The sequence below is a fragment of the Chamaea fasciata genome, unplaced genomic scaffold, assembly GCF_029207755.1.
Source record: "Chamaea fasciata isolate MVZ Bird 193981 ecotype frontalis unplaced genomic scaffold, bChaFas1.0.hap1 SCAF_10, whole genome shotgun sequence".
In the NCBI taxonomy this organism is placed as follows: Eukaryota; Metazoa; Chordata; class Aves; order Passeriformes; family Sylviidae; genus Chamaea; species Chamaea fasciata.
The window spans coordinates 8562132-8582826 of NW_027094095.1; the positions used below are offsets into that span (position 1 = coordinate 8562132).

The 20695-nt window shown below is 43.6% G+C and overlaps 1 protein-coding gene across 2 annotated transcripts in view; it reads right to left on the bottom strand.

The window, feature by feature from the left end:
• The window catches only part of CUNH1orf21 (chromosome unknown C1orf21 homolog), a 110774-nt gene that overhangs the window by 11637 nt on the left and 78442 nt on the right, over positions 1-20695 (bottom strand). For both annotated transcript variants that reach the window (XM_066192211.1, XM_066192212.1), the window contains exon 4: positions 2049-2125. In XM_066192211.1, coding sequence (XP_066048308.1) covers positions 2049-2125 — 77 coding nt within the window. The remainder of the gene's footprint in view (positions 1-2048; positions 2126-20695) is intronic.

The following is a 20695-nucleotide window of genomic DNA, read 5'->3' on the forward strand; positions in this document are numbered from 1 at the left end:
TGAGAGTCTGTGATTTGGCAGGGTAAAACTGGTCAGAAACAACCACTTTCATTTTATGCTTCAGGCTCCTGTCACTCCCTGAGTTATGAACTTGTCCCAGGGTACTTGGGTGGGTGTGTTTGATCATTCAAGGTGTCAGTGGGGTCAGTCTGGTGATGAACAGACAGAGCAAGTGCCTGTGAGGTCGGGGTAGGGTGCAGGGGGAAGCCCTGAAAATGCGGCATGTACTAGGACTGGGTGTAAAGAGGAAGGACCAACCCTTCTCCCTCAGCCAAAGGCCCCCATAAAGCTACTGCTGGTTCCCTACATCCCCTGGTTTTAGAGTCCGGGGCTCTGGATGCAAAAATCTAAATCCTCCTGCAGGGGAAGAGCCCTCAGTACCTCCTGTGAACTCTTTCCCTTCCTGGTCTTCTTTGCACTTGAACTATCGAACCAAGGAGCTGGAAGGGACATCTTTTTACTTTTCAGCTGACATCAAAATATTGTAAAAGGATTTCTTATTTGATACTTAGTCCCTGTTTTGTTTAGAAGCAACATCCATTATACCAGAACAGTAACATAAGATGCATCTAATGATCTATTTATTAATTTTTGCTCTTCCAGCTGAGCAGACCTTTTCCACCCAATGCCACCCCCCCCCCCCGCTGTCAGAATTGTCATGGTTTTTAGATGATAAACCTCAAAAAAATTTTTTTTACATTATAACAGCTGTTTGCTGACTCGGCAATTAGCGACTCAAACACAAGTAGCCACTTTATAAACAGAAATGCAGCGGTAGGTTGGACAAACAGCAGAGCCTTGGGCAAACACTGGAGGATCTACCCAACAACCTTATATTACATACTGCACCTCTCTGGGAAGTTTCCTTATTTCTGCAGGTCTGTGACAGAAACACTTATCTCTGTCAATGCAATGGAAAAAATGGGCTTTTTTTGGTCAGTTCTGATTTCTGCAGGGACTTTTCAAATTAGAGTTTTATGGAGGAATGGAAGCCCTGGCCCCATGCAATTCCTCTGCTGTGGATGTGGCAAAAGATGACCCACCAAAAGAACAGCCCTTTTTTGTCCCAGAGTAATTAGCCTCATGTTAGAGCACTTTAAATCCATCTCTGACCCTGCTGGGAAGGACTGAGCCACAATAATGAAGTACAGCTTTGCTGAAGAGTGCTTCTACCTCCACCTCCCTACCATGAATTTCTTTGCAATTACATCCGAACCACTCTACTTTTCCCTTTGAAAAGAGGCTGAAATACTGCTGTCAGCTGATTAGAAAATAACTAAAGTTTCCAGACTTGAAATCGTGTTCAAGGCACTTGATAGGCAGCAAATTTAAGTTAGCAAGTGCCCTGAGGGCAGGGCACAAGGAACAGCATTTCCACTGGTGTTCAAAACCCAAACCACAAACCTTTATCACTTGTTCTTCACGAACCCCATATGTGGCTCTGTAATCTTTTATTTCTCAGCCAATTAGTGATTAAAATGTAACACTGACCAGATAAGAAATGAGTTACTACTATCAAAAACCAGCTCTGCCACAAGAGGCAAATATTTCATGTAACACTTGACTGAACCCAGGCAGAGCATAGGCATAGAACTGCCAGCCAAGGAGGGAAGAACTCGCAGCTACAGAACAACCTTTATTTTAACAACCTGACCATTCCCAGTCCCAGGCAGAACAGCTGCTAATCTGAACGAGGAGCTAGCAAAAACCTCCCTGGGACTGACCCAGTTGTATTCAGGAACACTAGTGGATATAGAGAAGTTTGTTTTGTGTAAGTTGTACAGAAAGCTGAGAAACAGCACAGGGTCTTCTGTTAGCCACAACAGGACGCATCTCACCTTTTTTCAAGTCCTGCATCTTTGCTGTGCAAAGGAGAGGATGCTTCCCAGTCTTGAGACACAGGTGATCCTGCCTGTAGCACTTAACTCAGCATGACTTCAGGGCTGCTGGAGTCATCATCTGGTCTTTGCCAGGCAGTAATTGTGCACCTCACAGACACTGCTTGTGTTTATTTGTATGATGATTTAAACAACAGAAATTGAACTTACTTTGCTCTGGGTTGATGTACTAATCCTGGGATCTCTTTATTAGATTTAAGTCTTGTGTTTGAACTGGCACTTTTTTCCTGAAACACACAAGAAGCACACAACAGAGATAGCATCAGTATTTATGAAGCACACAAAGGGTGACAGGCATCTGTCATCAGGGTGTCACACTCGGCTGGGTCCAGGCTCCTCTGCCTGCACAACCAAACGAGAAAAGCTCAACAAAAATGAAATTAAAGGTAACACAAGAGATGAAATGACCCCAGGTGGGCAATTTTAAAATGTCCTAGGCTCAGTGGCACGCGGAATTGCTTCAGGGTCACTGGATGAAATCCAAGGATCAAACTCTGTACTGGCTGGTAACTCCAGCAGTCCATGGAAAAGGGGGGAGTGCTCATATAAATCAGTAAGAACACCAGCCCCCACCTTCACCAGAGCAAGGCAAAGCACTGGGAAGGCAGTCCCAGAGTCACCCAGCACCCACAGGCTGGCTCAGAACAGAGTGGGGAAACAGCAGCATCAAGGAACTGTCTGCAGGAGGAAGCACGGGTCAGATGTGCCAGTGAAGAGCAGCAAGGGCAGACATGACCTGCTCAGGCACAGAATTGGGCACAAGGGGCCCAAGGAAGCAAATCAGCTCTTGAGATCCCAAAAATAAGGATGTGGGGCTGCTGAAGAGAGTTCAGAGAAGTTCACAGAGATGCTCCAAGGGCTGGAGCCCTTCTGCTCTGCAGCCAGGCTGGGAGAGCTGGGGGTGTTCACCTGGAGAAGAGCAGGCTCCAGGGAGACCATACAGTCCTCTCCAGTGCCTAAAGCAGCTCCAGGAGAGCTGGAGAGGGACTTGGGACAAGGGCCTGGAGGTAATGGTTTCCCACTGACAGAGGACAGCTTTAGATGAGATACTGGGAAGGAATTGTTCTCTGTAAGGGTGGGGAGGGCCAGGCACAGGGTGCCCAGAGAAGCTGTGGCTGCCCCTGGATCCCTGGAAGTGTCCAAGGCCAGGCTGGACAGAGCTTGGAGTAACCTGAGCTAGTGGAAGGTGGCCCTGCCCATGGCAGGAACTGGGACTGGATGTGCTCTAAGGTTCCTCCCAAGACACACCAGTCTGTATTTATACACAAGAACACAACCCTGTCCTTTGTAGAGGACCAGAACCACTAAAAACATCTTAAAAAAGGCCTGGGAGGAGAGAGTTGAGAGCCAGCACTGATTGGTAAGACCTCCTCATCATGTCATGAGCTTCTGTAACCCAAAACTTAGTGCACACACATATCTCTTATCTCCAAAACCCTTCAGAGGGATACAGCCCCTTCCAGATCTTCCCAGTGTCATGTGTTAGGGAAAGCTGCTGGTGCAGATGGGAGAGGTCTGAGTCAAATCTTAGAGCTCACCCGCTCCACAAATCTCTTTGTATTTCTTAGGCACGTCACACCCATGGCAGTTTAAGAAGCATAAACCCAAGAATCAGTCAGTATTTTTGTGGGTAATTCTGGTGGTTTTATTTAGCCTTATTTAGTCTTTGAATATCTGAATCACACAACGATTTTGGAAAGGGCTACTTAATCACTGAATTAAAAAAAAAAAAAGGAGGCTGTCTAGCAGTTAATATTTTAATGAATAATTCTACAAGGGCTGTAAACATCAACTGCCTCAGCATATTTAACACTGTTTAATGCATATCTTCTAATCCTCCTAACCAGAGAACAGTGCCTTGCATGAAAATACCAGTGAGAGAGAAACAAGCCCTTCTTCCAGGCCTTAACAAAGGTGTCTGTGTTTGCTACACCCCACCAGCCACTGCCTGCTCAGGATCCCGTGAGATCACACCAGAGCAGCAGAACAAAAGGCAAAATCACTTTTTTCAAAGCATCTTCTAATTTTAGCAGTGCTAGGAGGGTGTGACATGTATGTACATGTTGTGTGTGATGAACACATGTGTACACAGACACACAACCCATGGGCTCATGTCTGACTCACATGGCTGTCACAGCAAAAAGAGAGGGATGGGTCTCATGGAGAAGATATTCATGGAGAAGACAATGAACCCATAAATCAGCTAAATCCCAGCCTCCCGCACCAGGTGAGGCTTTGTCCTCAGATCTACTCCGTGGGAATGGAAGACTCTGATCTACAGCTCCTGTGCTGGGAGCTGTGATAAATCAAGGCAGTACAAACTCAGCTTTGCACACCTCTGCTCGTGGTTTGGTGTCAGTGCAGCTCTATCAGGAGCTGGAACCAGCCCAAAACCCATCCTAAAGAAACTTCTGGCACTTACAAACAAATAGAAAGACACAAGAAAAGTATACGTTGCCTTCTCACTGTGGGTCCCAGAGCAATATCCAAAATATTAACTGATACTCATGGGAAAAGAGAAATAAAATTCCCGTTTAGTTGACTTCAACATTCCAGAGTTTACTCCTTCCCTCCTATTGCTCCTGGTAATTACCACACCTCAATTATCTATTACAATTCTCCTATTTAAGCAAAGAGTGTGTTACCTTCTCCATCTGTTGCTCAGCAGGAACAGACAGAAAAGGAAGAGTTAAGAGAAAAATAAAACCCCACCAGGTCTCAAACTGGCTCATCGCTTTGTTTATAGCTCTTATTTATGGCAGTAATATTTCATTCCACTGATCAAAATATTGGCTTGGATAAAAATAGATATTCAAAAATAATTCTTCTAAATGCAAACAAATAGAATACTTTTTTCTCATCACTTTGAAGACAAACTGACTCATTAGAAATTAATGGCTTGGCTTCTAATACTTAGCTCAAAAAACCACCTTGAAATGCCTTAATGCAGTCAGATTGTTCTTCCAGACTGACTTGACTTTGGCTGAAGGGTCACTTCTTGCAGTCCAACCTCAGTTTTCTCCCTTATTTAACATTAAATAAGTTACCATGCACCAACAGAACCACAGCTGGTTTCAGAGACCTAATCTGTTGCAAATCGAAATGAATATGCAGAAGTTTGGTTTTAATCTAGCTTTGCTTATAAGGATTATTTACAATAAATGCAGTAAATGCTGCCTCACACCACAGGCTTGATAGGAAATCCCCCAGGATGCTGCACTTGTCGAGCAGCAGCAGCAGCAAAAAAGGAAAATAGTGGACATTTTTTTCCACATTATATTGCAATTAATCATTATCAAGCTAAGGCTGTCATCCAATCAAGGTGATTTCATGTGATAGATTTGTTAATTATTGTTAATTCCTCCATAAAGGATGCACCATCTCCAGGATTTCAGGGCACTAACAGATGGCAGTGACTCTGCTGCCAGATGCTATTAACACAGCAACAGCCACTACTGCCATCATAATTAAATATCTGTCAACATTTCCCTTGATGCCTCCCCTCTGACGAACCCATTTCTAGAGACATGTGAACTTCATTTGAAGTATTTTGCTTTTCTTCATAAGGCTGCCACAGATTGACTCAGGTAAACTGCTAACAGTCCTTCTAAAATAATATTTCTGACTTATATCAAGATGACACTTTTCTTCAAAGGAGCCAACAGCACCTTTAAACTGCTTTCTAGACCCAAGCAAATCATCATTAAAGTCACTTAGAGGAAAAGTGAAGTACTTGCTTTCTTTTTACACCATAAAATATTCTTTAAAATAATTGTATTTGAAAAGGAGGAACCAAATGCATCACTTAGAAATGGACTGAATGATGAGATGTAAAATTTCAATATGCCAGCCCAGCACTTTTTAACCTCACTCAGTCATGAGCACCAGCCTCAGAGAGTAATACCTCTCATGGGCTGAGTAATATCTCGTATGTTCACCCATCAGGATGAACAAGGGAGAAGCACTGACCTATGAGATTTTACTCAAGTTTCCTTGCTTTATATATACATAAGGGCTCATTTTTTGTGCCATCCTTTGGCAGGAAGAGAGCCTCTCTTTTTTTCTCTATCTACCTGGAAGCAAAATCACCTGAAAATGTTATTTAGAGTAACTTTACAACAAAGGAGCAAATCAAACATGGAAAAATCTCAGATACCAGTCAAAAGAGATTATTGTTTCCACCAGAGGAATCACATTCCCCCTGCCAGAATGTGTACAGGCATCCAGTCCAGAAGGGTGTCCTGGGCATGGCATTGATCATGTGCATTGGATGGTGCTGACACAGTAGTCTGAGTCCTCCTCTCAGTATCCACACAGGATATGATGAAAACCGTGGACCCATGTGACCATGAGCTTTGGAAGCCAGGCTGGGGAGGAGCTCAGTGTGCACACACCAAGCAGTACTTCACAGGAGCACAGAACATCCCGACTTGGGATGAACCCACAAGGACCAACTCATGGTCCTGCACAGGACACTTCCAAGACCACACCATGAGCCCGAGCACTCCAGATGGCACATCACCCCTACAGTATACACCAGATACTAGAGCCGGGGCTTAGCAGTGAATTTAACCATCACGGCACACTGGCAGGAATGGATTTTTGTGGTGAGAAGACACCTAAGGAAGACATTGTCACCGCAGTCCCTTGGCTGTCCTGCTGCCTGGAGCACCTTGATCCTCGCAGGGAGGACTGGAAAACACGGCTGCTATTTGGGTTAAGCTCGAGGTCACATTTCATAATAGAAACCTTGTCTTAAACAGAATGTTTTAATAAATACTCTTGCTGTGTCAGGTCACTATCGCCTCAGCCCAGCATGCAGGAGTCACCCATGATGCCCCACCCCTGTCAGTATCTCCATCCTTGGAGATGTCTAAAAGGTGTCTGGACTTGACCCTGGGCAGGAGGTTCTAGACAGCCCTGCCTGAGTCAGGGGGTGGACCACATGATATCCAGAGGTCTCTTCCAACCTCATCCAGCCTTTAGTTCAGTGATAATCAGACCCCGGAAAAAACCCCACGTTTGAGTAGGTTTGTTGAGGTTTATCCCCAAGCAGCAGTGGGAGAGACTGAGGCCATTGAGGCATGCAAAGGGAAGGCAGCAGCAGACACAGGGCCTGGCATTCATTTTAGAAAAAAACCTGATTCTGCAAACCCAGCCAGCATCACGCAGTGAGTCTGCACTGACGCAGGGAGTGTAACCCAGGCTTGGCAGGGGAAAATCCTGCGCTTTCATCAGGGATCCAAAACGTGTTCCAGAGGGCAGACCTCATCCTGAAACCAGTCACTTAATGGAGCTCCTCCTTCCCAGGGAAATTACCGGCAAATTCTGCTGTAGCAACTCCAGCTATGCAGTATGGAAGAGCAGGACTCTTAAAGCTCCCCCTCCCCACCCAAAAAATTACTCAAAATGGGATAAAAACAGGTAAAAAAAGAGAAATGTGTAAATCCTGAGCAGCTTTCTGCTGCCCACCAAAAGGCCTCCATTGCTGAGAATTTAGGGAATGCTGCTTTCAGTGTTTATTTACCAGTCATGCACAGGGGCACACACAGTGGTGCAGTAACACATTTGCAATTACTTTTAAATGCTTTCGAGATGTTCAAAACTATGAAGGGATTATTTTAGAAGAACACCTAACATGCCCTTTACACTCAACTCAAGCTGCAGGAGCTCAGAAATCAGAAAAATCAAGCCAAAAAGTATAAAGTAAGGGGGAAAAAAAGGAAGAAAACAGAAAGGAAGAGGAAGGAAAAAGCTCCCTCTGGAGTAAGTTGCAGGACTTCTCCTGTAGTACCTAAATATAGTTCACCCTCAGCCCAAGTCAGTGGCCTTTGAGCTTTGATGGAGGATATCACTGAAGAGCAGGGAATAATAAAAGGAGGGCAATTCCCACCACTGAAGGATTTTCACAGAGCATGTATTTACTAAGTCTAATGGCTGCAACTTTCTAAACATTCTCATCATCTTTTCTCCCAGTCAATATTAGAAAATCTGGACTAATTAGTTACAGTGATTCCAATTAATTCTTTTGAGTAGCCAAACACCAGGGTTTTGTGTGGAAAGCAGACATGGGAGCAGCTGGCCTGACGACAGGAAATTAGGGCAGGTAAACAGATGAAATTACAAATAAGGCATATAAATGATAAGTAAGTCCTATCAATAAGTCCTGCAGGGAAACTCTTCCCTGCACCTTGCCATCCTGCTCCCTCCCTCCCTTTCGGAGCTCTGACCTTTTATCAACCCACATGTGGGAATCCCTGTGGTTCTTTATAGCTTGGGACACTAAGGTCCAGAAAAATAAAATCTGGATTTCTATCTCAAAGTTCCTTTCTGCAGACAGACTGATGAATCTCAAGGTGTCCCCCACAGAAAACAAGAGGTGTCATCACTGGTGAAAGGCCTCTGTTGTGAAATATGAGGATTGTGCTGCCCTGACAATCAGGGTTTTCTGGTTCCTTCAGCCTCCACAGCACCCTGAAAGGTCAGCCAGGATAAGGAAATGAGCATAGCAGAGATAAATAAAGCCAGAACACTTTTCCCCAAAGGTGCATGAAGTTTCAGGTCACACAGGCAATTACCTTGCCCCTGCAGTGGGAGCCTTGCCCATCCATGCAACAAACCCAGAGAACACGGGCAGGAGGCAGAGGAAGGGACATGTCTGTGGGACTGCCAGCAGGGAGGGATTTGCAAAATGAAGATAGGGAACATCCCCTCTTATGAACAACTTGGCAGGAGGCTGAAAACTGTCCCTCACAGCTGTATGCCCCAGAAATCCAGGTGGCAAGGTGCCCTGGAGCATGAAGAACAGTTGCATCAAAAGATATCCAAAATACTGCAAATAAAATGCTACAGGCAGAAAGGCGACCTGCTCTCCAGCTCTCACTAATACACCTGCTCTTCAACAGCTTTGGTACATCAGACTGGTTGAAACTTTTATCTGGCAAATAAAAAATAGAAGCAAGTTAAAAACTCCATTACTAGTGACTTGGAAGACTAGGATGACTCTTGAGGAAACTTCAGGGAGCATTTGGCAACAAAAAGCACTTGGCAACCCTGCACTTCTGTAGGTATGTTGCTCTTCTGGATCGTAGAGCCACCCTAGATAACAAAACCTGGCTCAAAAATTAATTGTCTCCTTATTAAGCTTGTGTCATCAACTATTCTGTCTCTCTCACTCAATCAGCTTTTACAAAAACACACTTTATTAATAGTAAATGTAGATATTACTCATGCTCCCAATTCTTTATCCGTGTCTCCTGAAGGCAGTTTTCCACCAGAGTCTGGAGTTATGCTGGTCGCTAGCTTTGATCTGTCAAAGGTTTGGGCAGACTATGCTTATTACATTTTTCTTATTACATCCAAGCAGTTCCATAAAGTGCATTGACATCCTTCGAGACGTCCGGATAATGACAGTGTCACATTAACCAAGTCTTAACAGGGAATTTAGCAGGATACACGTAAGATGGAGCAGCTCAGCTGTGAGGGAAGGCTGAGAGAATTGGGGTTGTTCAGCCTGGAGAAGAGAAGCTTCTGGGTGACCTCACTGTGGCCTTCCAGTGTCTGACGGAGCCAAAAGGAAACATGGAGAGAGACTGTTTACAAGAGATGGAGTGCCAGGACAAAGGGAAATGGCTTCCCACTGCCAGAGGGCAGGGATAGATGGGATACTGGGAAGGAATTGGCTGCCCCTGGATCCCTGGAAGTGTCCAAGGCCAGGTTGGACGGGGTTTGGAGCAACCTGGTCTGGTGGAAGGTGCCCCTGCCCATGGCAGGGGGTGGGATGGGATGAGCTTAAAGGTTCCTTCAACCCAAACCAATCTATGATTCTATGAAGATACTTTTCCTCCTGTTGTTCTAAACAGGGATTTGCAAAGGATGGCACAAGGGAAAACAATGAAAGACAAAGTCCTTCTGGGTTTATTGCCTACAATTAAGAGGAAAACCTGAACTAATTAAAGATGTTATGCAAATGAAAAGATACTGCTAAGCCATATGTAAGCAGAGTGAAATGGTAGCAAGAAATTATGAATGAGGTAACCCTGAGAAGTGAGATAACAGAAAACCAAGTGGAGCTACTCAGCAATACAAATACATTCACTTCAGGAAGGGTTTGCATGTTCCAAACCAGCAAGAAATCCCTCTAATAAGCTCTCATTCTCCCAGCACTGTCCAAGACTCTAATTTTGAGATTTTCAGTAATTGCAATTATGTAAATGCCATATGGAACATATTTTCAATGTCTGTATTTTGCTCCTCTCAACGTCTGCTTTATTTGCATTAATTCTCAAATTTGCACCAGGCATAAGATTTAAGACCCGAGAGAATGAAGTAACAGCTCTTGCTTCATGGCAAATTTCAGCACGCCTGGGTGAAATGTGCATTTTAAAGGACATAATAGTTGGAATATTATTAAATATCACATATGTACTATGACACGCACGAAAAACAATAGGACTGCAGGAGAAGTCTTAACATCTGATCTGTGTATTTTGTACCATCTTCTCCTTGTTTTAGTTAGCAGTTACTTTTGAGCAGCAGAAAGAATGATTATTGTTTCACAGACTATAGCAGCCTGCTCCCTTACTGCATTTCCAGTCCTCAGCTGTATAAGCATGGATTTTGCCTGGATTCTCCCAACACATTTATCTGAGAGTAATACTGAGAAGAGAAACCATATACATCAGAATGAAAGACAATCATAAACGGTTTAAAAATTTTATAAGCCATTTAAATCAGTAATAGAGGCTGAGTTTTAAGTGTTTATCTCCTGTAAGTTGCCTTGGAAGAAGAGCAGATAAATAAATATAACTCCTAAGTGCTGGCAAAATGAGGCACCAATATATTCCAGTGAGGATATAGAAATACAGCTCTGATGCTCAGGGTGGTGCAGATTAGGAGATATCCAAACCAATACCCAGAGAAGAACTAGCCCAAAATTCAATTACAGGCCTGGAAATACTCAAGTCCAACATTTAGGACATTAATGGTTGGATTCAATGATCTTACAGGTCTTTTCCAACTTTATCAATTCTATAGCTCTATCAATCTAAGATGACCAGTATTTCAGAGTTCCAAAATGACTGTATGCCTGTTAGAGCTTTAATATCCGTTCTGCTTTTCCATCCTCTCATCTTCTGCATCCTCTCTTCCCAAAACCACTCCTAGTAGGTGGGAGAGGACATGGAAAAGACTCAAAACAAGCTCTGCCCTTCTTTTCCAGAAGGCAGCAAGCCTTTCCTCCAGAAAAGGGTCAGAGCCAGCCTGGGGTAGCTGTGTGCATCAGTCCCAGCAGGGCACAGCCATGAGCCCAGCCAGGGTTGGGATACAGTGTCAGCTCCCTTGGGAGCGACTGGCCATGGAAAAGGAGATACCACATTGTGCAAGATCAGGCAAGCAGGGATGGATCCATCATTCACCCACAAAATTTCAATGTCTCCTTGATCAGAACATGAAATAGTGCGGTGAAACAAGATCAGTCACCTCAGATCTTCACCTGGTATCAACCATCACAAAAGAAAGATATTTCAAAATACCACCCAATTGCACCACCCCAGGGCATGTACCCAAACCACTTCAACAGACTTCTGTCTAACCTGTTCTCCAATCTCCTATCCCACAGGTTTTCCCAACAGTCTATCTTTCATTTTACCACTTCCCCGAAAGTTCAAACGTTTATCTTAGTACCCAGCTTCAATCCTTGCCTGATGCCTTCCTGCCTCTCTCAGGAGTCATGGAGAAAAAACAATTGTCGTGCCTTTTAAAGCAACCTTTCCTATTTCAGATGACTCGTTTCCTCCTGTATTTTTAGGCTAAACAAATCAATTCTTCCCATCTTCCATCACAGCTCACGTTTGCTAAGTGTCCTATTCTTGTCACTCCCCCCTGGCTCCTCCCCATCTGCCCACATCTTTCCTACCAAGCACACTTCCAATTCCAAGCACAGTATTTAAAGCCCCTCTGAAGTCAGGATGGATCACATGCATTCCCATATATCTTTCCCATATGTATTTTAATTCATTACCTCAAACAAGCGAGGTTGACCTGTAAACTATGCATTCATACTCAAAAAAACATAAGGTAAAAGAATGCTGAAGGAGAAATTAGCTAAGCTCACCTTCTCTAAAGGCTACAAAACGTTCATAGTACAGTGCTCAAGATCTCTCTCAAGCCAAAAAAAGTTGGTGGGGATGGTCTGTCTTCCTACCTCAATGCTTGAAATATTAAACAGAACAATTTAGTGCTAACAGAAATATCAGCAAGTAACAAATCCACATGTTCTACAACTCGCAGTCCACCAGGTCCTCTTAAAATTAACCAAAATCACATGCAACACACAGAACAGGTGTTCTTAAATAATTTCAGTTTTGCTATCTAATCAAAACTGGCTTACAAGTCTATAAATTGATTTCCAGCCATTTGCAGACCCCAAGTTTTAACACAAGCTCTATTTTCTTTCCAAGTGAGGTGAGTATAAAGATAAGCACCTTTAAAATTTAACAGGGTTGTCCCATCACAGTAATGTTGAAAAATGATGGACCAGCATGTCCCAAACACGAACGCTCTCTGCCCGAGTCAGAAATGCATGGTCATAGGTCATAGTACTTAAAATGAGGAGAAAACTAGAGTTTAGTAAGGAGATATGGCCTCATTTTTCACTGCAGTGTTGTACTATTAGCATTCAATTACTTCCCTACACTTAATTAACTCCTTGTTGAATCTTAATGTGATAATGAGAACTTCAATTCAAACCATATACCATGTCAGTGCTATGATCCTAACAGCAAAAATAGATTTTATTTAAGTCACCCAAGCCCCATAATCCCTCTGCCTTTTTATAACACTGTGATTCATATAAAAGCACAGCAGGTGCATCAGGACAAGAATCATCCCTGATTGCCACTAAAAACATTAACAAATAAAATCTATTTTGAAACCAAAATCAGTTGGCTTAATAGTTCTCACTTGTTCATCTCTCTGCAAACTGAAGAGCAGCAGAGATGGTGATTGAGGCTCCCTGGATCCTGTACCTATGTTCAAGCACCTGGTTAGATCATTCATTCTGACAAAACTTTCACCTTTTGAACAACCCACAGGAGAGACCTGTGATATGTCTCTCTTAGCCCTTCTCTGTCTCACACTCCATAAACTCATGAAACCAGACTAGAGACCTACCAAACCCAGAACATCAAGACCCAGCAAGGAGCACACTTGATCTTCCAGCAGGCTCTTCAACTCTATAAGAAACACCAACAACAAACAGATCATGTAACCTTACAAAGAAAACTGGAAACATCACGCTTGGCACTTAGCAGCCAAATCTAACAATCTGACAAACCCTCAACTTCCCAACCTGAAGGATTGCAAACAGCAGTTTTGAAACAAACAGAGGCACAAAATGTGTGTGAGGATCATGTGTTTCCCCACCAGTGAAATGCAGAACTGCTCTAATTCCCTGACTTCTCACGAAGAGTACAGCCTTCCACATCAGCGAGGCTTTGGGATGGAGTGGAGTATCTCCTTAGCAAAATACGTGCCTAAATTCACTGCTAACAGTTTTCCTGATGTAGGCTGGGCACACTTTGCTCCTGGATCTGCAAAGCACTTGAAGGACCGTGGCATGTCACAGAGGTGCCTAAATCCCCTGCAGGTCAATGGTGCACAGGCCCATTCTCTGCCCTCCTGAATCATGGCCTGCACAAGTCCTCCAGCATGTGCTGAAGACTTATCTTGCTGTCATTAAACATGATGACAACAGGAATGACTCCATGCTGGAAGGACTCTGTTTAGAACAGCTGGGTAAGGCCCGCAGGGAGGGAAAGCCGAGAGGAAAGATGGGCAAACAACCCGCCCCAGGAACAGCATCCTGTGCAAAATTGCTGAAATAACCTTCAGCAGAGAAAGGAAGGGCAAACAGCAGATGGGGATCACAAGACGAGGGCACATTTTATGATGTTTAAATTCACTTAAACAACAGTGATCATCTGAGTGTAATGAGTAGAAGAAAATATGCTCCTTTCAGCCAAGGCTCCTGTACTCCTTTCTTCTAAATGAAGAGTCCCTAAACTTACAGCTATAAATAAGCAGGTGGTAACATTGCACTGTCCTAATTTAGTTCTAGGGCCATTAAATCCTCTCTGTTCCTATGCACTGGGCTTGCTGCTTTGCTTCAGCCATCTCAAGGCCTTGCCATGCTCTGCTCACCTGAGTTCCTGCCTCAAACCTGAGCTCCTGTGCCCATGGACTCTCTTCTCCAGCCTTCCCATGGACTTTCCTGCTGCTTGGTAACACCAAGTGAGCAATCTGTGATCATGCAGCTCCAGACTGGGATGGTTCTCAGCTCTCTCCCCCATCCCCTCACTTCTGAAAGGGAACATGGAGCAGCTCTCTCTGCAGCTGCGGTGCAGGGAATGCTCAGGATGTTGTCATGGCTTATCTGGGAAGACAAATGCTTAGATGATTAGGTAGTCTGTTCATAATCCTCCAATTCAGAGTTTAGTTTAAGAACCAAATTCCCATGACTTAAAACTGCTTTCAATTCATTTTAATATTAAACACATTGGGCCCCAGGGGAACTGCATGGCCACCACCACGGACACTCAGCACATGCTCTTCCAAACTGACCAGAAACTCTGGCCAGCATTAGTAACACTATATGTCTTCTGAGAATATTTTTCAATATCTAAAGCTATTTATTTTCCTTTCACCAGGTCCCTCTCTCATTAAGAGTGCAACTTCACAGTCAATTTGAAATCATGGAGTGGTGTGGGTTGGAAGGGACTTTAAAGCTCATTCTGTTCCAACCCCCGCCATGGGCAGGGACACCTTCCACTATCCCAGACTGCTCCAAGCCCCATCCAACATGACCTTGGACACTTCCAGGGGTGGGGCAGCCACAATCCATGACCATATGACTGAGGTCTGACACCAAACAAAGAAGACTGCAGAGGAGAAACCACAGATGTATCAGGAGTAAGTCTTTAATTCCAAACATTCAATAAGCTGGACTTTCCCAAATGAATTAGGAAAGCAAATTTCACAGCATAGTTATCTTGCTGAAAGTCAAAAGGATCTCTCAAAGATTGTTTAAAATTCTTTAACATCGAAATACTGATTTAAACACTGTAGAGTTACTATTCATCACAAAAAAACAGAGGACAGTGAATAATTTTAAGGGAAGAAAAATAATAAAATAACTACTAATATGATTTAATTCTACATGCAGTACTCTGCTTCTTGTTATATTTGGTCTCAGCTACCAGCCTACTGTAAAAGCCAGCCAAGAATTCTTCAAGCCCTGCCAGAGCTACAAATACTGGCCAAAAATATTTGTCATATCACAGCTCAGTTTCCAAAAAGTAAGATGCTGGACTTTTACAGGCAGAAAAATACACGGCGCAAAGGACAATAAAAAATGAACTTACTTAATATTGTTGGAATGCATCAGATCAAACAAATGCAAGTACTCTTAATCCTGTAGGACTGCAGCATGACAAATACACTTCATTTAGATACTCAGCCCCCGTGAGTCAAACCAGTCTGGAAGATTCAGCCTCACAACTGCTGGATGTTACTCAATTAGCGTGAGGCAATGATTTCCAGCCCTCAGCAACCAAGGCAGCCTCCTCCTCTGGAGAGCCAGACAGCTTTACCTTGGATTAAATGGATCGATTTTTCCACTGTGTGCACAGAACAGCACTGTCAGGCAATTTGAGTTTACTGGCCACATTATTAATGGACTCCGCTGATTTTTTTCAAAGCACTCATAAAATACAAAGCATGGTGTCTTATAATGAGGTGTAATTGCAGCAGCAGCTTCTGCAACATGTGTATCTCCAAGGAAAATGTGTTGACACAGACATGCCCTTAAGAAGCTTGGGCTTTGTATTTCCTTACTGTAGGGTACAGTATCTTCAGCCACAGGCAGTCTTATTCATTTCAGCCAGCCCACATGCTGCATTAAGCCTTGCCTCCAGGAGAAGGATACCAGCAGGAATGAGTATCTCTCAAGGAAACCTCTTTGCTGTGTAATTCAGAACCCAGTAACACTAGTCAAGGTAAATCCCATCTACAAACCTAACAAATTAGGAAAACATTAGGAACCCTATTTCTTCATCTTGGATCAGGAAAAATTAGGAGCAAACCCAAATTCTGCATCTTGGCTCAGTCACAGGTCTGCAGATGCCCAGCCTCCAAGCCAGGATAGCTGCTCTAAGATCCTGTTTACACCCACCCTACTATAAAGCACCAGCAACGCTCAGCTGTCCAACTAGAATATTTACCTATTTAAAGTGAAAAAATGCCCTGAAAACTATCAATGACTGGAATCAGGAAAGTTCTTCAGATGAGTTTACATGTAAATATATTGAAGGCACTGACTCTGGAAGAAATGTAAAGCAGGATTAGTGTACTATTTTAAAGAGGATGAGAAAACTCTTCCCCATTTTGACATAGTATAATGATGACTATTTACATATCTGTGCTAATGGATCAAAGTGACTGAATCTAAGCTTTGACTAATACCATAGTGCAAAGCTGGCTGAGAAGAAGGGACTTTACAATGGAACATTGTTTAAATGGAGGAATACACCAAATAGGATTCTGCTGGTATCTGTCCTGGAGCTGGATTTTCTCTAGGGACTAGGATGATGAATAATAATGAACTGGAGACTACAACTGCTTTCCAAAACCCCAGAGAGCACCAAGCCAGGAAAGACTCGTTTTTGCAGGATTCGAAGTTATCTCGACAACTTGGAGAGATGTCCTGAAAAAGTCAGGAGTTCATTCCAAAAAGGCCCAAGTCCTAGGTAGTACACTGGGAGAAGCAAACAACAGGATACAATAATATATTGATATATTAATAATGAAATAACCAACACGGAAGCACTTGCTTATGCAGCAGCTCTGCTGGACAGGATCTACTCAGTATCCTGCTCTTGAATCCAAGCCAGGCTTCATCCTGATGTATCTAGAAGCTGGGATGGCTGCAGAGTGCTTGTCTTGGCTACAGGAAGGTGTCAAAGAACAACAAGGACAACGGCTCCGCATGAAGTGGAGAAAACACTCCATGAACTGGAGCTCCTCAGCCTCCAAGGTGACAGCAGTGAGACAAAATGCTCTCCATACCAACAACCACCCCAAGGACCACGAGGATGTGCAAATGGACGAGTAACATGGATGGCAACATGTTTAACTAATAGTCTGATGGCAGCCCTCCAGTCCTTGCACTGTATTCTTCACAATCCCAACATGCCTTCCCTTCTCCATCAATCCTATTCCTAGCTATCAATCCTATTTCATGGATTCTTGATCCTTTTCCTAGCTCACTCCCACAATTCTGTTCCTGACAACTTCTTTATTCATGTAAGGCAATGAGCTTGAAGCAAGAGCAGAATAATTATTTGGTATCTCCCATCCCAGTGTTAAGTTCCTCTAAACTCAATTAATCACGAAGAACTGCTGGCAGCTCCCAATTTGCCAGCAAGATACACCAAAGTAATAAGTGATTTCACATTCTGCTTTTGAAGACAAGCTATTAAATTCACATACTGTATTACTTTAATCAAGAATAGTTAATTAAGCTGTTCCCCTGACATGAATTTTTATCATTCTGCACCAGCCATACATAACTTTTCTAGGTCTCAGACCGGGGCCATGATGCATGTTTGCAATCTGTCTTTCCAAATTAATCTGTTACCACTTGTGAACTCAAAGTGGATCTAATACATTTTGTCTCAAAGGTAACTGGGCCGAGTTTGGGGACACTGGGGACTGGAGGGTGAGTGATGCTGAAGCACCACTTCACAAAAGGGTTTCAATGAATTACAACTCACCCACCACGACACAAAACACTCTGTTAATATTTTAGTCTGTTTGCCTTGTTTTACTTCCTTAAGTGAACTTGGCTTCATGCTCTGTGCTACCATCGTAAAATCAATTCAGTAACTTATATGCTTATAGTAATCATCAGCATCCATAAAGCAGGAGTCATAAGTGCAGGCCATAAAGCAAGTGAGATCTGGAGTGTCAGGTTATTAAAAACATTAACCTATGATATGAATCTAAGTCTAAATTTATTACAAGCAAAAACTCCCCAACAACTTTCTGTTCCCGGAGCTTAAGGACAGGCTAATGCAATGTTTTTCCAGAAAAAAAGACTTCAAACACAGCAGCCAAGGAGCCAGATATGGATCTCTTCTCTTTTAAAGTACTCACAGAAGTAGGATAGCAAAAAGAAAAAAAATGACATCACTATTTGGCTATATGACGTAATCATAAGAAAACAGGTTTATGAAGTAAAAAAGTGAACAAAATGAAAACTTGGACAAGTTTTTCAAATATTTACTGGGAATACTCTGTTATTATACTATGAGAATCAGCTGGAATTTACCCCCAGGAAAATAAGAAACATAGAGAAGGTGAGTCATCCCATCTAGCCTTTTGTGAATCTATGCCATCAAGTCAAGCCAAGCCTTCCATAATCCCATCCAACCATTTTTATTTAGGTTTTCTAAAAGGCAGACTGATGAGGTTGATGTGAACTGCCTCTTTTCTCACCTCACAATTTTACATATTTTTTAAGGCAATTCAACCAAAGGAGGCTGTTTAACATGGGATTACTGGATCTCCAGCTCCATCAAGAACCCACTGAGCTGGGCCTGGCAAAGCCCCTGTCTATGGAGACAAAAGGAGAAGCACATCAGGGCACTTAGGTCACTTGTCTTTTAATGAAGATAGAAAAAACAACTGTTTTGTTTATCTAAGTGCGAAATCAAGTACAGTCAGAAGAACAGTTACCAAAACCCAGCCAAGGCCCACAAGGAATACGCAAGTCCACTCCATGAGCCCTTGAATCAGCGCTTGGGCCTTCTATGCATTTTTCCCATTTAACAGATTTGTTTAGATAAACTCACAAATATGGGTATTTACATAGCATGACAGGATGGTGTATTTAGAGATTTTAAGTAGAGTAACATTCTTTCAGGCTCATCATAAAATGAAAGCATGCCAAACTTTAACTAAAGAAACATGTTCTAACACCGAGAAACTTTTATAATTAATCCTCTCCTTAAATCATCTCGGAGAGAGTTATGAGTCTAATTACCGTCAGTTGAGAAACTCCTCATGTTACTGAAATGGCAGAAACCAGACCCTGGGTAACAGACAATCTGAATCCCTCCCATCCCATGACCAATTTACAGCTAAGCCCTGACTCACTGCATTAAGTCCGAAAATATTTCTCGGCATTAGCGACAGCTCATTGTGGGAGGAACAACGGACACGGGCGTGGGGGGGAAAATCCCCTCTAAACTCCACTGCTTTGCAGAAGGGATGAAGATAATACATTGCTAAAATAGTCTTTTTTTGATGTTGTTCTCTTCTTTTTTTTTAAGATCACCAGGGCTATTCTTAGAGGAGTTACATGGTGTGCAGGTTGCAGTGAGCGAAGGCTTGGCCGCTGGCCAGCCCTGGCTGGATTTGCTGCGAGGCTGAGCGGTGCCTTAGCTCGGGAAGAGATTTCTGCTTGCTTTTCTAATGAAGGAAAGGAAAAGGGGATACAGAGAACTCCATACACAACCAGCTAAGAACAAGCTGTACTCTGGAAAGATGTGCCACCGTCTCCTCACATCTGCCATCACCCAAGCCCTGTTTCACTGCTGAATGTTTTCCCCAGGAAGGAAATGAGTGTAAACACTTCAGAGGCAGCGTTCCCATACGGATGTTGTTCTTTGGAAAAGCTGGGCAGGACGCAGCGACTTACAGAGCCGGGAGATCTCCAGCAGCAACAAATCCCACAAATATACATGCTACTAAACTTGTGAATGCAGCCAAGCCCTTACAAAAAAACGTACGGCACATTTTGACCTTGATTCACTCTTAGACACTACGAAGCAACTTGAAGCTGGTTATTTCAGAGCCCCGCCAGCCACCTGAACTGGCTGAGATTTCCTACGCTCAGCTCAGGTGATCGCTTGGCTAAGGGAACGTGCTCTCTAAAGAAGTTGCTGATGCCAGAGAAGTTGCTGACACCCTACCCCTGGAAGAGCTCAAGGCCAGGTTGGGCGGGGCTTGGAGCAACCTGGGATAGTGGGAAGGTGTCCCTGCCACTATCTTTAAGGTCTCTTCCCACCCAAACCAGCCTGTGATTCTGTGATTCCATGAAACAGAAAGGGTAGTCTGGCAAACCCACAGCATTTCAGCAGAAGAGCCACACTACCAGCATTGCTCCAACCAAGTCACCCTCTGTGTTCCACCCTACCTGAAAATCAAATCTGTCCTTCCTCTCTCTCACAGCAGCTTTGTTTCTTTGAAAGGCTAAAGGAAAGGTGAAAAGCAAGGGAAAAGAGCAGCCTGATGGCATTCCCCCACACACCATGGAGCCCAACATCCAAAGATCCACAGAATCACAGAGTTTGGGTTGGAAGGCACCTTAAAATCCATCTCATCCCCCTACCTACCATGGGCAGGGACACCTTCCATTATCCCAGGTTGCTCCAAGCCCCATCCAACCTGGCCTTGGATGCTCCCAGGGATCCATGGTCAGCCAAAGCTTTTCTTGGCAACCTGTACCAGGGGACAATTTCTTCCTAATATCCAATCCAACACTGCCCTCTGGCAGCTTAAGGCCATTTCCCCTCAGTTTTGTCACTCCAGACCCTTATCCCAGGACCCTCTCTCTTGTAGGCCCACACTGGGGGAAAATGACAGCACAACAACCCCGTGTCACAGAATTTTCCCCTCACCAGGTTGTGCCTTTTTTTAAACACCCTCAGCTTTGGAAACTCTCCTCAGGCCGCTCT